Raw genomic sequence first — 17,033 nt, 5'->3', positions numbered from 1 at the left:
GATTGGGTATGTTTCGCCCTGTATGTGCATTCACAGATTGGGTATGTTTCTAACGTATCTGTAGATAGCATCTGGTTCTCTTCCTGAGATGAGCACCTAAAGAGGATGCTCATCCCGCTGTCTGGTGTTTTTATCTGTCTTTGTCAATCCATTAATGGTGTGGGATGTCATATTGTGACAAACTTTATTCATCACTGGCTGAAAGTGTTGCACGTGTGTTTACATCGCAGTAGGGCCTAGGGCGACATGCACATTTGCTAAGTGGAAAACCCATGTCTTGGCGTTGACATGTGGTGGTGGCACGAGGCAACAGAATATGCTCGCAAGCAACTCAACAAGAAAGCATTTGTGTTGTGCATATCTCAAGTGCATCTGCTCAATTTCATGCTTCATGCCACGGAGGTCTCTTCAGCGACCCACAACCATGTGTCATGCTTAGGGGTGCTATGCCACCCACAACCCGTCTCAACTTTATTCTCGCAAACGAATGACATCCATGTAAAATTCATGTGTTACGGTCGAGTATTCCATCGCATAACCATATATGGAGAACACGTCAGTGAAGTTAGAACACATAAATGAGCTATTTCATCCTAGGGCATCGTGTCAATGCCTACGTGGACTCGTCCAAACTTTGGGGCTGCATATCTTTATGCACATTGAGAATTTTTGAGCCAATTTCGAAATCTCGCCAACACATTCATATGTGAGTAAGGTCATGGTGTGGTCATTTTGACAAAATATGACACTTCAGCTTGGAGCACCATTGAGAACCAAAAGCGTTGCATTCTCAAATGGTTTTAGGGTCCCTCCTACTGGAGGGAGGTAAGCTCTCATAACACCTCTATAGAAGACCTTCCTTATAACTTGCATTGGTGCACTATCGTGTGGTCTTGAGTGGACAACCCCTATATCTCGTGAGTAGCACATCAAAGTGCATGAGAGTACTCATGAGTAGACAAATTCCTCACTTAGGCATCTCAGTCATGCATGAGACCCACTATTGTCGCCTGTCTTGCCGTTGAACCTTACACCCTTGAGAGGGGCTTGATGAGTGCATGTTGAACGATGATGATTCTTCTTAGCTATAGAGTTTCATTACATCATATTAGCAACTAGCTTCGGTTGGAGGTCGAAAGACCTCCATCATAATAGGGCATTTCGTAGGGTGCGCTATACGCTCTGCATGGCCTACAAGTGCTAGAAATCAATATGCCCCTCATTCGGTGTGTGTTGATAACTCGATGTTCACTCCAGTGTTCGTAATGCTCATTCAAATGCATATCTGACTTTATGACCCTTGAATGCTCATGTGCTCGTCATAGGAAGGCAATACACCCGTCCCTCATTGGCTTAGATGCTCATATGCCAAAGACTTTGGCATCACCCCTCACCATCGACCCATTCAACTATGTTACTTCAGACATTCCATTGTATTAAGCATGCAAGAGATATGCACAGTCTCAAATACACTTCTACAAGGCTTACGTAGCTCCTAGCCTCTAAGGCAAGTTGTGTGTTGTACGACTCAAATAGTCTATCAAGCTCCCTCTCTACGCGAGACAGGAAGTGCGAAAAAAAAAGGTTGTGACAACTATTATTAAAGCGTACGAAACTAGTCTTAGAGTTGCCTCAAGTTGTTGTCAGAGTCTGCTTGTCTGTTTTGGACATCGTCAGAGCTGCCTAGAATGCCATCAGAATACAAAATCGTATTGGTCTACGGTTTCCCAGATGCTTTGGTCTTTACTCATATCGATAGTGCGAATGTTTTAAGTTCTTTGTATTTTCCCTCACCAATCAGTTTTGACAGGTTGATTAGGACACGATACAATGTAAGTGTGAGTTGTGGTGAAGTATGACACTTGGAAGTCCATCATCTTCTTTGAAGATACTTGCAACACTGTTTGAGACACATTGTTACATGATTGAATTCAAAAATCTAGAATTGACTCTTACACTTCCTCCACTCTCTATTACCTGAAGTTGCATGAGAATGGACATGCCTGCTACATGCCCCTTCTTCTACCAATAGATGTTGCTACCCAGTTGAGTGAGACAATTATGAGACGCTTTGTAAGGCTTTGTGGTGATGTTTGTTTTTACTTATACAAAAAATTGCTTATCGATTGGGCACGTTGGTATGGTGACCATTCCCTTTTCAAGTGCATCAAGGAGGTGTGTTATGCTTCAACTAGATGTCTCTTAGGCAAGTCTGTGAAGTTTGCTCACGCTGTACATAAACATTAGACTACAATTTCTACTAGAAGTTTCACAAGAAAATAATAAACTTTACCCTATTTACAAGTAAATACAATCTTTGTTTCTAAAAAGCCCATAACATGTATTACACAACTTTATTCATTTTTATTTCAACTAATTCGTTCGCTTTAAGGGTGAAACCGATTCCTTCTTGAGGGACTCAAAATCAACCCCTCTTCATTAATCCCAATTAGATTTTTTTTTATAAAGACTGTTTTTTTTTTTTACTTAGTAGCTCGAATCCAAGAAAAAAGTTACAAAATTGATTTTTGAGAGGGGTTTTATCTCAAAAACCTTTTATATTCAATTTTCGACAAACCCAACCAATTTCACGCATGGAGATTTGATAAAGAGCTTATTTTACTATAAATCAGAATAAACTCGTGCCTAGGAATTCTTATTTACGTGTATATGGTGCAAGGATCCTTGGATAGGTAACTTTCCTCTTTTCAGTCCATAAGAAGGACACTAGCTTGGAACATTATAAGCTGTCGCGATTTATCATGGTGACTCCAACCAGGTGTGTTTTTCACTAATGGGCTCCGTAAGGGTTTAGTTGTTGGAAACGTCACCAGAAGGTTACCCGCTGTCAGTCATAAAACAAAAGAATAGAATAAGATTGAATATGCACGCGAACGCAAAATCCTGAACAGGGTCTGGCTAATCAGCATTAAGGACGCTCTTGGATAATTTCATGCACTAGTGCTGAAAAGTTTTGGAGAAAACTTTGTTGGATTTAAACGTGGCAGAATAACCATCAGGGTTTGATTTCCGCCCATCCAACATTTGAGCCAATTGAAAAATGAAAAGATTAAGACTGTTAGAGTACCAAACCCCTTTTAGCGTTTGAGGCTTTGGGCTCTCTCTCTTACCTCTCCTAGCGTTTTCCTTGGGTCCTGCTGCGGCCGTTGCCCCTTCTGTTCGTATTAGCAACCAAAGAAGAAAAACGCAATCCGGGCGCACAGAGGTTGGAGTGGAAGAGAGTGAAAAAGGAAAAGCGGTAGAAGAAGAATAAGAAAAAGAAGAAAAGGGGAAGAGGAGCGCAGAGGATGAGCGGTGCCAACGATGCTGGTGGTGGGGAAGGGTCTTCGGAGGACCAGCAGAAGCGGTCTGAGATCTACACGTACGAGGCGCCCTGGCACATCTACGCCATGAATTGGAGCGTACGCAGGGACAAGAAGTACCGTCTGGCCATCGCCAGCATGCTGGAGCAGTTCGCGAACCGCATGGAGATCGTGCAGCTGGACGACTCGACGGGGGACATCCGGTCGGAGCCCCGCCTGGGCTTCGACCACCCTTACCCTGCGACCAAGGTCATGTTCATCCCGGACAAGGAGTGCTCCCGGCCGGACCTCCTCGCGACCTCCGCCGACTCAATCCGCATCTGGCACGTCCGTGACGACCGTGTCGACCTGAAGAGCGTCCTGAACAGCAACAAGAACAGCGAGTTCTGCGGGCCGCTGACGTCGTTCGACTGGAACGAGGCGGAGCCCCGCCGGGTGGGCACCTCCAGCATCGACACCACCTGCACCATCTGGGACATCGACAAGGAGGCCGTGGACACCCAGCTTATCGCCCACGACAAGGAGGTCTACGACATCGCCTGGGGCGGCGTTGGCGTCTTCGCCTCCGTCTCCGCCGACGGCTCCGTCCGCGTCTTCGACCTCCGCGACAAGGAGCACTCCACCATCATCTACGAGAGCTCCGAGCCTGACACCCCGCTGGTTCGGCTGGGCTGGAACAAGCAGGACCCCAGGTACATGGCTACCATCATCATGGACAGCCCCAAGGTCGTCGTTCTCGACATCAGGTTCCCCACCCTGCCCGTTGTCGAGCTCCAGCGTCACCAGGCTAGCGTCAACGCCATCGCCTGGGCGCCCCACTCCTCCTGCCACATCTGCACTGCCGGCGACGACTCCCAGGCTTTAATCTGGGACCTCTCCAACATGAGCCAGCCCATCGAGGGTGGCCTCGACCCCATCCTTGCCTACACTGCCGGCGCCGAGATCGAGCAGCTGCAGTGGTCCTCCACCCAGCCCGACTGGGTTGCGATCGCATTCTCCACTAAGCTTCAGATCTTGAGGGTTTAGTTTAAGCCAATGACCCAATCATATGAGAACGAACAATTTTTCTTTTTTCCTTTTTCTTTTCCCCTCTTTTGCTCTTCTCTGCCTCGCCAATTCCTGTGAACCTGTTCCCGACTATAATCTCTCCTCTTCTTCTTCTTCTTGAACATAATTTGGAAAATGATGGTTCGTGGATTTGGATAAATTGGTGTTGCCTAGCATATATATGATAATGCTTACTGAATCATCAAGATAGCTCTCTCGCACTTAATTTAGTGATTCTTTTTGTTTGTCTTATTCAATTGTTCTCCTTTCTTCTTGTTACCATTTTTTTAACATGAAAAAAGGCGTTGAAAATTAGATTTTTTGGCTTTCTTTGTCATTAGATTGGCTCATTCAGAGCTAAGCAATGTATCTGTTTCATTTTTTCTTTTTCCTTTTCGTTTTTAGGTGCTTACCATGGGTTTGTTCACATGAATCTGCATGTTGTTAGCGGCTTGGGTTTCTTTTTGTTTTCCCCTTTATAACTGATTGATCCAATATTCATGCTTTCATCTGGAGCAAATGGTTTTCTGTTTCATATATACCATCTTTCAAATGCTGGCCACAAGTAAATGTTGATTGGCAGGCACTATGAATGACACTAACTGTTCAATTGCAACACACTACTTATATGCTACTAATCTTCGGTAATTGCTTTTGATTGTTTATGCAGTGATTTTCATGGTGTGAACATGTTCTTAGCTCTATAACTGGCTGAACATTATCACTAGAAACTTTATGAGTCGAAGGCTATTGATGAATTTGATGTTCCTTCGCTTTTTTTAGCTTGTGGAACTAAGGAGATGGTGGAGAAATCTCTGGAAATGGTGAGATTAAGGTGGTTCCTTGTTTCGCAGGGAAAGCTTGGTTTGATAAAAATTTCTTTTCTTCCTCTTAAGATAGCAAGAAAACAAGTTTGGACTTCAATTATGGTGGTGTAGATGACTTTCTTGTATGAGACGAGTGGATTAAATTTAGGTGAACTAGATTTGATGGTGATTAAAAGGCTCCTTCCATGTTGGTTTGTTCTTATGATCGGGTGGACAATGCAGTAGAAGTCATGTAGCTGATACCTGAACTTGTCCATGTCTTCAATCATGTCTTTTCCTTGGGTGAATTGGAAAATTCTTTTATGCAAACTTTGTGCAACCAACGATCATGAGTCAGACATGGGAACTAGAAGAAAATCTAACACATTTAAAAAGTTTTGTGAATTCGAAAAGTTGGTTGATAGTGATTCACACTAAAATTGGTTGCTTAGATCTAATTCTGGTGATAAATGAAATGTGAAATTATATGGTCATGGGCATGACAATTCCATTTTCATATTTTTTGCTGTGTTTGTTTTGTTCATGTTTCAGATAATGATAAACAAACTAGATAAGAAGGCTGTGAGGTATATATTCTTTGGCTGTGTGAATAGTAGAATGGCTAGAAATGCATTGGTATGTCTATTTATCAGGGGATGTAATCTTCGATGAACAGTTTTCCTTTGTGGGGTTTGAGCTCTTATAATGTGCTTAGAGATATAGTTGACATAGTCACGTGTCAGATTTAGATAAACCAGAGTTAGAACCATTTTCACTACCTTAGAAAAGTTAGAAGTTGATTCCTATAATGAGATTAAGGCTTTGCTCTTTGGAAAGATCTTATGTTAGAAAGAATATAAGTACTTGAGAAAAATGAAACTCAAGATCTAGCCTTAGTTGTCAAAGGCGGAGGGCGCCTAGTCGGTGAGCCCCTAAAAGACTAGTCGGGGACTAGGCGGGACTAGTTGGTACTCCAATTAAAAAAATTAAAAAATACACAAAATATGTAAACAAAATGCTAAAATTAATAACAAACATGTATACAACATAAAATCAATCAACAATAAGCAATAGACAAAACACATTTAACGAACGCCTCATATGCTAATCTTTATCTCTAAACTATAAAGATCCTAAAACTAAACTATATAGTGTTAAATTATGTATATATATATACATACATATACTTATATATATACATACGTATATATATATAAGTATATATATACATATATGTATATATATACAGTTATATACAGTTTTCCTTTTTTATTCTCAAAATACCCGATAGGGGTATTTTGGTAAAATCACATGTAATCTTTTTTCTTTTTTTATTTTTCTTTTCTTCCTTTTTCTTTTTCCTTTTTTTCTTTTTTATTTTCACTTTTTTTGTAAGACCACAAGGGCCCCACACATGTAGTCCTTGGGGCCCCAACGGTCATATTTATGACCGTTGGGGCTCCCAACGACTACATGCGAGCCCCTTGTGGTCCCTTCTTTCTTACTCCCTTCTCTATAAATAGAGGAGGTGTTCCTCTTGTATGGCATGGGGTTTTCACCCTCCTCTTTCTTTCTTCAATAATATTCAACTTATGACTTTAAGTGATTTTCTACTTTTGTGAGTTTTGTGTACACTTTTAGTGTTTGTGTTCTTGGCTATTGTGGTCACTCTTAAAGAGTGCTTTTGCTCTATTGGTGCTTCTGCCCCTCTTCATTACATGGTATAAGAGCAAGGTCGGTGATTCGGCTTCTACCTTTTCTTTTTTGGTGCCTTGGGACGCGTGCCTCTCAAGCTTTTGAAGAAGGAAAGAAGATCTTTCGGCTCCTATGGAACGTGACTCTAAAGTTGAGCTTTCTTTCAAGCTCAATGGATCCAATTATCTTATGTGGGCCTCCGCTATGGAAAATCATCTAAGAGGTAAGAAACTTTGGGGTTTTGTTATGGGAACTACTCCCGAACCCTCTCTTGTTCTCACTAAAATTGAAAATGATATTGAAAAAACTTTAGATGGCGATGAACGCATCAAAGCTATAAATGATCATCAATCCAAAATTGAGGATTGGGAAAGTAATCATGCCAAAATTTTGGCATGGTTTATGAACAATGTGGACCTCAAAAATTGTGCAAATATTGCAAAATTTAGAAGAGTCAATGAGACTTGGTTCTTCCTTAAGGGTATGTATACCCAAAAGGATCTTGCTAGACAATTTTTTTGTCAAGAAAAAATTCGTTCCACTAGACAAGCGGATATGAGTGTCTGTGATTACTTTAGCTCCTTAACTCCTCTTTGGGATGAGCTTGTTCTTCTTGAGCCTAAATGGGTGGCTCCGGAAGATATTGAGTTAAGAAGAGAACAAATTGAAAAGGAGCACTTTTTTCAATTTCTTCATGGTCTACGACCGGAATATGAACAAGTTAGGGCATCTCTTCTCCATAGAAGTAAAGCCTTACCAATTGAAGACGCCCTTGCCGAAGTATGCCAAGAAGAAACTCGACTTGGCCTAAGTATCAAGAGTGATGAAGTTTTGGCCGTTTCTAGGCTCGGATCAAATGTAAAAGCATATAGACCTCCTCACTTCAACAAAAATAATGGATATAAAAAGGGAGTGATTTGCCACTATTGCAATGAACCGGGTCACATTAAACCGGTTTGCCCAACGCTTAAAGGGAAAGTGGCCACGGTTGGATAAAATTCTCCAAAGAAGGAAGAAGAAAGTGTCAAAGAGGGAGATATCAAAGAAACTCTTAATCATATCTCCGAAGTTCTCCAACATCTTCTCAAGACTTCTTCATCTTCAACATCCGGAGCCGCCATCGCCTACTCTTCATCACCTCCAGGTACGTGGATACTAGACTCTGGTGCTTCTTTTCACATGACATCTCATAAAAACTCACTTTCTAATGTTTTTTCCGAACCCATATCTTCTTATGTTTCAATAGCCGATGAGACATCTTTAAAAATTGAAAGTATTGGAACACTTGATTTTAAAACTTCTCAAACCTTCTTTGTTCCTAAAGTAAGAGTCGTTCCAAAAATTAATCTAAATCTTTTTTCCGTTTCTCAAATCACCGATTATGGATGCCAAGTCTCTTTCTCACCTAAAGATTGCACCGTGCAGGATCTCCAGTCAGGGAAGCTGATTGAGCAAGGCCATAGAAGGGGTGATCTCTATTTTATGGATTTTTTGACTCTTCCATCTAAGTCATCTTGCAATCTTGTAAAGGACAAAAGTATTAGAATTTGCATGAGAGACTTGGTCATCCAAATTTTGTAAAAATGTCTCTTTTTCCTTTTTTGAACAATACTTGTAAAGACAATCACATGACTTGTAAAGATTGCATTTTTGGGAAATCTAAAGCTACTCCATTTCCTCAAAGAAATTATTTCACCACTCGGCCCTTTGAGCTTGTTCATTCCGACGTATGGGGACCTTCCCCTATTTTGTCCAAAGGCGGATTTTCGTACTATGTAGTCTTTATTAATGACTTCACTCGATTTACATGGATTTACTTCTTAAGTCGCAAATCCGAAGTTTTCTCCTTCTTTAAAGAATTTCATGCAATGGTTAAAAATCAATTTTTGGGAAATCTATCAATTCTTAGGTCCGACTCGGGAGGTGAATACATGTCCAATGAATTTCAAAACTATTTAAAAGAAAACGAAAATTTTCATCAACGTTCTTGCCCAAACACTCCGCAACAAAATGGTCTTGCGGAAAGAAAGCATAGACACATAATAGAAACCACAAGAACCTTATTAATCTCAAAAAACATTCCAAAATCTTTTTGGGCCGAAGCGGTTCTAACCTCAACGTATCTTATCAATAAAACTTCTTCATCTTCTTTAAAAAATCTTTCTCCATTTGAGAAATTTACAATATGTCTCCCGATTATAAAAGACTAAGAATTTTCGGATGTAAATGTTTTGTTTTAACTCACAAAAATGATAAACTTTCTTCTAGAGCTATTGAATGCATTTTTTTAAGATATGGCGAAAAACAAAAAGGTTATCGATGTTTTGATATATCAAATAATAAACTTTATATCTCAAAAGATGTTACATTCTTAGAAGAAGAAAATGGTTTTTCACATAAACCGAATGAAGATATTGATTATTCCTTTTTATTTGACTTATTGCCTCAAGAAAAGGTCATTAATGATAATATTGAATCTAGTGAACCGCTCATAGACGATTTTTTTGAACCTTCAAATGATGACCAAAATTTACAAGAAAATGTACAAAGGCAAATACAAGTCTACTCTAGAAGAAATGAAAGTAATCCTCCTTGTGCCCTTGAAAAATTCTCTCAAAATGAGTTAACTAAAGAAACCTCTCATAGAAGATCAAATCGTATTTCAAAAATACCAAATAGATTTGTATCTTATGATTCTTTTTTTCCAATTTTTCGGGCATGTCTACTTGCTCTTCACTCAATTCATGAACCAACTCATTATAATGATGCTAGACAATATACCCATTGGAATGAAGCAATGGAACTGAAACTTAATGCACTTAAGATGGCTCAAACTTGGGAAATTGTTGATCCACCCAATGGCAAGAAACCCATTGGATGCCGATGGGTTTTTAAAGTTAAAACTAAGTGCGATGGATCTTTAGAAAGATATAAGGCCAGATTAGTGATCAAGGGATATGCCCAAGAGTATGGGATAGATTATGATGAAACCTTTGCCCCTGTTGCTCGAATGACTAGTGTTCGAGTTCTTATTGCAGTAGCCTTTGCTAAAAAATGACCAATTTTTCAATTAGATGTCAAAAATGCCTTTTTAAATGGAAATTTAAATGAAGAAGTTTACATGGAACCACCTCCGGGTATGAATTTAAATGAAAAAAATTTGAAATTAAAAAAGGCCTTATATGGACTTAAGCAAGCTCCTAAAGCTTGGTATGATAAGTTTAGCAATGTATTAATCAATTTAGGATTTACTTCTTGCTATACTGATATTGCCCTTTTTGTTAAGAAAACAGGTAATCTCATCGTTATTCTTCTGTTATATGTTGATGATATGATCATCACTGGGGATGACAAAAAGGGGGTAAATGATGTGAAGTCTATGCTAAAAGAAACTTTTGATATGTCTGACCTTGAATTCTTGAAATATTTTTTAGGAATTGAAGTGACTTACTCCCCGCGAGGATACATTTTATCTCAGATGAAATTGGCAGCAGATATTTGTACCAAATCTGGAATATCTGATGAAAAGAAAGTTGAGACTCCCGAAGTTATCAATGCAAAACTGAGACTTGAGGATGATGTTCTTCTTGATGATCCAACTCCCTATCGGCAATTAATTGGATCTCTCACCTACTTATCCATCACCCGTCCAGACATAGCTCATGTAGTTCATGCTGCAAGCTAGTTTCAGCATGCACCTACTACAGTTTATATGCCGGCTGTAATGAAAATTGTGCGATACATCAAAAATACCATCTCCAAGGGACTCTTCTTATCCTCTTCCTCATCTCTTGGATTAACTGCTTTTACTGATGCTGACTGGGGAGAAAATCCCAATGATCGTATCTCAACTACTGGTCTTTGCATTTTTTTAGGTGAATCCCTCATCTCGTGGAGATGCAAGAAGCAGCAAAAGGTCTCACTATCATCCACTGAAGCTGAATATCGGGCTTTGACAATGACAACAATGGAAATCATGTGGTCCTAAGGAGCCAATCTTCTTCCTAGGAAAAGCCAAATCCTACCAAGAGAGGTAAGCCAAGAAAGTCATTTTACTGGCCAGATGAAAAATGAAAGTAACAAATTGCAAGACCTAAATAGAAAATGAAGCACAAAATAAGGAAATGAAACTACATTCGAAGACCCTAAGCTGGACATCCCTATCAAAGAGGGATCTTCTTCTATTTTATCTCCATTTTGCCCTGAAGGGGCACCACCTCTTTTACTTCCCATTTTGTTCCTGAAAGCTAAGAGATGTGCCTTTTTCGCCCATGCATATCCTCTGAATTAGCTCCTTTGCCATTTTATTTGTAGATGCCAAGCCTATCCCTTATCCTAATCCAAATTCCCGCTTACACCCATATGGATCAACAGACCCATTCATCTAACAGGGATATCCATATCCAAAACATTTATGCTATTTGGGTCGGGATGCTATCAGTGTGTGTATATGAATACACACACACACACGCACACACACACACACACACACACACACACACACACACACACACATATATATATATATATATATATATATATATATAAAACTCTGGAACAATCAACCGAAAATATAACTCAGAAACAGTCAAACATATTATATATGAATTACACACAAACACAAAATATATAATATACATATTATAATAAGTTAATAACTGAAAAACATAAACTATAGATAAAAAGAAAAATGAAGGAAAACCAGGAAGAAGAAGACAAAAAAAGTAGGAGGAAAAACAAGAAGAAAAAAAAGGAAAAAAAAGGAAGAAGAAAAAAGAAAAGAAAAAGGAGGGAAAAGTGAAGAAGAAAACCGAGAGAGGGATGGAGAGAGCAATCCGAGAGAGAAGGGGACCATAGCTGTTTTAGTCTTCTTCTCGCTGCAACAAACTGAGTGAGAGAACGAAAGGGCGGAGAGAGAGAAGGACAGAGAGAGAAGACTCCACCCTTCTCCTTTTATACTTTCCCTTGTCAAAGTAAAAAAAAAAATGGCAAAACTGTCCTTAATTCTAGTCGGTAACAGCCTATGCGGTGCCTAGGCGAGCTAGGCAATTAAAAAAGGGCCCCACTGCCCAAACCAAAAGTCCAGGCGGTGGGGCTGCACCTAGGTGCCGCCTTTGACAACTATGGATCTAGCACTTTTATCAAATGAAGTTGAACTCATTTGTCATAAGTGGATAGACATTGAACTCATCTGTTGTAAGTGGGTATAAGGTAAAACATTGGTGACTCTATTGTCTAGAAGACTTTGTCAAAATATGGTGTGAATTTTAATCCAGTCACTCAGTTGACTTGTACGAAGATACATTTCTTTTTGGCTTCTCATTGTGATTAGTTATATAGCTGTGGGATATAAAAGGTGTTTTCTTCTATGGTAATCTTGATTGAGATATTTATAGGGAGCAACCAGCAGGATCTGCTGATCCTAGTGTGCAAACTTAAGAAGACACTTTATGATCTTAAGAAAGCACCTAAAGCATGATATGGAAAAATAATATAGCAATTGTTTTGTGGTTATATTGTTTCCTCTGCTGATCCTATTTTGTTTGCGAAAAAGAATACTGTTACTATCATTCACATATATGCAGATGATCTTACTGTGACTGAAGATCATGTTTATAAGATTCAACTTATTCATGATTAGTTATCTATTCGTTTTGAGAAGAAAAGATTTGGTGGAAGAAGTATTTTCTTGGCATGGAGTAACTAAAATAGAGAATAGTTATATTTCTGGACAGGAAAACTATGCATGTGGTTTGATTTCAGAGTAATGAAACCTAGTGTGAAGTTGAAAAAAAGAAGAGATGTTTTTAGAAATCCTACTATTTACTGGTAGATGGTAAAAAAATGGATATACTTGACGAGGAGATACGTAAGAAAGTAGGCGTTGCACCCATTGAAAATAAGATGAGAGAGAATCGTTTACGGTGGTTTGGACATATTTGGCGAAGGCCTAATGATGCTCCGGTTAGACGGATGGAGAAATGGGAAAATATATTAGTTAAAAGAGGTTGGGGTAGGCCTAGGAAGACTTGGATGGAGATGATAGGAAAGGATATGAATGCTTTGAACCTCACCGAGGACATGGCATTGAATAGAAATGATTGGAGGAGAAGGATTCATGTGGAAGACCCAGAATGGTTTTCTTTGTTGGTTCATATCGCCGACCCCAATTGTTTTGGGATGAAGGCGTAGTTGTTGTTGTTGTTGTTGACTATTACTCGATTTAATATTCCTACTTTTTACTGATAGATAATAAAAAAGTTGATATACTCGACTGTTACTCAAACTAATATATTTTATGCAGCTAGCGTTGTGAACATTTTATATTTTTGAAAAAGTGAGTATTTTATATGAAGTCCAGTGTAGTCACACTTGGATGTAGTCAGGCGGATTCTCTTTTTTTTTTTTTTGAAGAGTAGTCAGGCAGATTCTCAAGTATATCTTCTGGACTCTTGATTATGGAGTTCTATATTTTGGTGTTACTCGTACATTGCTTGTAGATCACACCAGTGCTGACTGGGTGGTGATGTTGATACCTGAAGGTCTACTTTTGGCTTTTATTTCAGTTAGGCTTCATTAATTACTTATTATGTGTAACTAGTTACACTTAGTTATTATGAAAGGACCATTCAAATATGGTAGGACATGGCATAAGATGGAGTTTCTTTATTGACTGTGGACTCGCCTCATTAATTACTTATTATGTGTAACTAGTTAAAGTCCTTATGAAAGGACCATTCAAATGTGGTAGGACATGGCATAAGATGGGGTTTCTTTATTGACTGTGGACTCTTTGTTGATTAAAGTACTTTGTCCTATATATATGTGTGTGGAGAAGACAATATATTGGATTTTCTCTTTTGATTTTGAAACTGATAATTTTCCCAAGCATCTATCTCTATGCATGCCATGAGCTCGGTGGACTCTATGCTTGTACGTAGCTGTGTGCTGTTGAGTTAATGTAATGTTTAAGTATGGTTCGGGTTGAGCTCATCCCAGCAAAAAGGTGTTGCTGTTGCACCAATAGGTGGGAGCACTTGCACAGAGATGGCCAACAGAGATGCACCATAATACGCAGGTCATGCTACCAATAAAACTTGGTGATTTACTTGCAGAAGACATTGATACATTCAACACAGGCTAATATCTAGCCAAAGTAGATAAACAACCTTAAACGTCATATACAAATGGGAAGAGACCTACACAGAACATTTTGGGAAGGCAGCAGTGCAATGCCGCAATGGTATGCTTAATGTTACAGTTCATAATGGGGAAGGTTGCCTAGATCTAGCTAAAAATAGTGAAGGGCGAGAGGAGATGGCAGTGGCATATTTAATGTGGCCAACAGCCACTGTTTCAGGTGAGTTTGTATAAATACATCAAACATGTTTGAAGCTGACCAGTGACAAACGATGCCCTTGATATTAAAATAGGTTTAAATCCTTCTCATGATCAAGAGTGCCAGTTTTTACCAATTGGGTACATGTAAGAGGTCTCTTTAAGCTCAAAGGAAATTATTTGACAAGGTTCTCCCTTTCTGTTTTTGAGTGTTAAAGGTATCTCTGCCTTGGTAAATGAAGCATGCACATAATTGGTTCCTTTTATTTCTGATCAGTTATTTTCTACAGTTAAAATGATTCCAAATAGTTAGATCTGCTAGGAATCTTTTGAAGATACGTCCAATCAATTTCTCAAGAACTGAGATTCTATTTGTTTCGGGTGGTTCTCTTGATTTTGGCATTTTGTGAGCTTTTTACTGCTGCAACTTGATGCAAATTTATTGAAATTTAATGTAATACCTTCTCCCAGCATTTCAACTCTTCATCTCTAGGTTTTTTTTTTTAGAGGAACTTCTCTAGGTTTAGTTCCTCGGTTTTACATCAAAATTCAAAACTTGATTCTCTCTAAAATGGCTTTGACATAGTTGGATCCAGATACACACAAAAGCATGACACGTGACTTGATTCACCCTGGTGTTTTCCTTGAGCACCTTCTTTTCTTTAATGCAGCTCTGTGGGATCTTGAGACTCTGAAGCTTGTTTGCATATAAATGTTTCCTATATGTTGCCAATTAGAAATAATTCCTATCAAGGAACGTTTTTCTGTACTAGCTATTAAGAGTAACTAAAATCATCTTGAGGCAGTTTTTGTATCTACATAGTGTAAGTACCAAACTTCTTGGTATTAACCGTCGCCTGTTGGTAATAAAAAGTTTTTAGCGTTTCGACCGTTCTCATGGCTTAACCTTTCAAATCCATCTGGCACCTACAACATTTCTTCTGAATATGTACAAGGTCCTGTTTGACGTTGTGTTAAATTATTTTTCTGCTTTTTAGATGGTATATTGGAGAGCCTCATCAAGCAAAAATGAAGCCTGAGTGTTATTTTCAGTCACTTTGTACACATGCCTAGTAATTGTTGGTTTGAGATTCTTACTCGTTAGCCAGTCCTCTGCTCACAATCAAGTCTTTTTGCCCCCGAGTTTGGTATTGTGAAATCTCTAACGGTGCGAAGCCATATAAATGTTTATTGCTTCTCATTTAATGACTCATCTATAAGCTCATTTCAGATTCTCTGTGCAACGGTCATCTTGAGCAGCATTTTGAACCTTTTTTACTTTATTGAAAAGCTGGGGCTAGGCAAGACCCCCAACAGTTTACGCAACCAAAGAATTACAATAAACAATCTGATCCTGAAGGAAATTAGTCTGGTGGTTTATCCTTCCAAACCATGTGAGAACCAGGACCACTCTAATAGAGCTAATTGTCTAGTTACGTAATCATATTCTTCAGGAACCCATACACAGTTAAATCTTTCAAACAGAAAGGGCATTTGAAGTCTCATCCATCACCAACCTTTGCACCCGCCCTTCCCACCATAGTTCGTTGGATATAGTCCACAGCATCCTGTCTTGATGATTCTACAATCAATTTAGCTGTTTGTCTTCCATAATTACCTGCCACCATTACCATTCTCTGGAACGGGATTCACTTGGACGGACTGAGCACCCCATCTTAGTGAAGACCCCTTCATTATTCCTCACCGCATAGCCTACACTCCAGTGGTGAATCAATGCACTGAAAATGGACAATTTCACCCAACCAGAAGGTGGTGGTTTCCAGTACAACCAATTTTGTCTGATAGGATGATCCGTGGAAATCAAAATAGATGAGCATGAATTCCATTAAGAACCCCTGCGAGAATGGATTTTCTTGTTGCAACCCTCCTGAAAAGGAATTGAACTCCCCACTCCCACAACTTGTGTATTGCCAGCTGAAAATTCATTCACGTTTGATGTGTTTATTGTTGAACAGCAACCTGCGCCATTTATGCAAGGCCTTAAATTGCCTCGAAGTCTTCACTACGCACCAAAGAGACGTCCAACCTGGTATCATAATTTACAAGTCACTTTACACTCAATCAGTTGAATGAAAGGGGTGAATTGTGGCCTCACTTGTTCGGCCACAAAGATTTGAAAACCAAGGTGTTGAAGCCTCTCTCGACTTAGGAGTCGATTCAACAGCACCATGCGCAGGCAGCATTTGCATTAAAATTTCTGAATGAAGTCCACACAATCTGGTCGGTGCCTACATCATCCAATTCTAAGAAAACAGCCTCCGCCACCCAAATGATCTCATCCTACTAAACCTGTAGGGTCAGATCTACAATAAAACTGAAAAAAAGTGAATACATATAGTTTTCTCAACTATATAGCAAGTGCAGTCGACTTTACCAAATAAATAGATAAATAACATTATATATAAGGCCACTAGAATATGACAACTAGAATGCGAACTAGGCATGTTTGATACTTTTTTTGCTAATGTGACCCTGCAGATGTGTTCAACATGATCCATTTGCTAGGAATCGACTGTAGAATCATGTTTTTTTTTGTACAAAAAATTAATAGTTGTTGGTTTTCAAGCCTTAAAAAATCTTGCTTATGCATTGCAATCGATTCAAGAGCAGGTCCCTTTAAAACCAAGCATCTAGATCACATCCGTAAAGTTAGATTTCAGAAAAGAAAAAACACTTAAATCTTGGTTCATACTCTAGTTATATATATATATAATGAGAAATGAAAACCTACAAAATGAGCACAATGCTAAATGAAACATGATATTAGATTTCCGGTGTTTTTTAGAAATTCTGACCATACAGA

The 17,033-nt window shown here is 39.1% G+C and overlaps 1 protein-coding gene across 1 annotated transcript; it reads left to right on the top strand.

Moving 5' to 3' along the window:
• The first annotated feature begins 3,060 nt into the window (after nt 1-3,060).
• ATAN11 (Transducin/WD40 repeat-like superfamily protein) lies at nt 3,061-4,574 on the top strand. Its single transcript, XM_090001539.1, has one exon. It carries the CDS (start codon nt 3,309-3,311, stop codon nt 4,347-4,349), a length of 1,041 nt encoding a protein of 346 aa, XP_089857665.1. The 5' UTR covers nt 3,061-3,308; the 3' UTR covers nt 4,350-4,574.
• The last annotated feature ends 12,459 nt before the right edge of the window (nt 4,575-17,033 follow it).

This window comes from Nuphar pumila, chromosome 1 (genome assembly GCF_984573655.1).
Source record: "Nuphar pumila chromosome 1, dmNupPumi1.hap1.1, whole genome shotgun sequence".
NCBI lineage: Eukaryota > Viridiplantae > Streptophyta > Magnoliopsida > Nymphaeales > Nymphaeaceae > Nuphar > Nuphar pumila.
The sequence above is the reverse complement of the archived record's forward strand: the minus strand, read 5'-3'. Positions and strand labels throughout refer to the sequence as shown.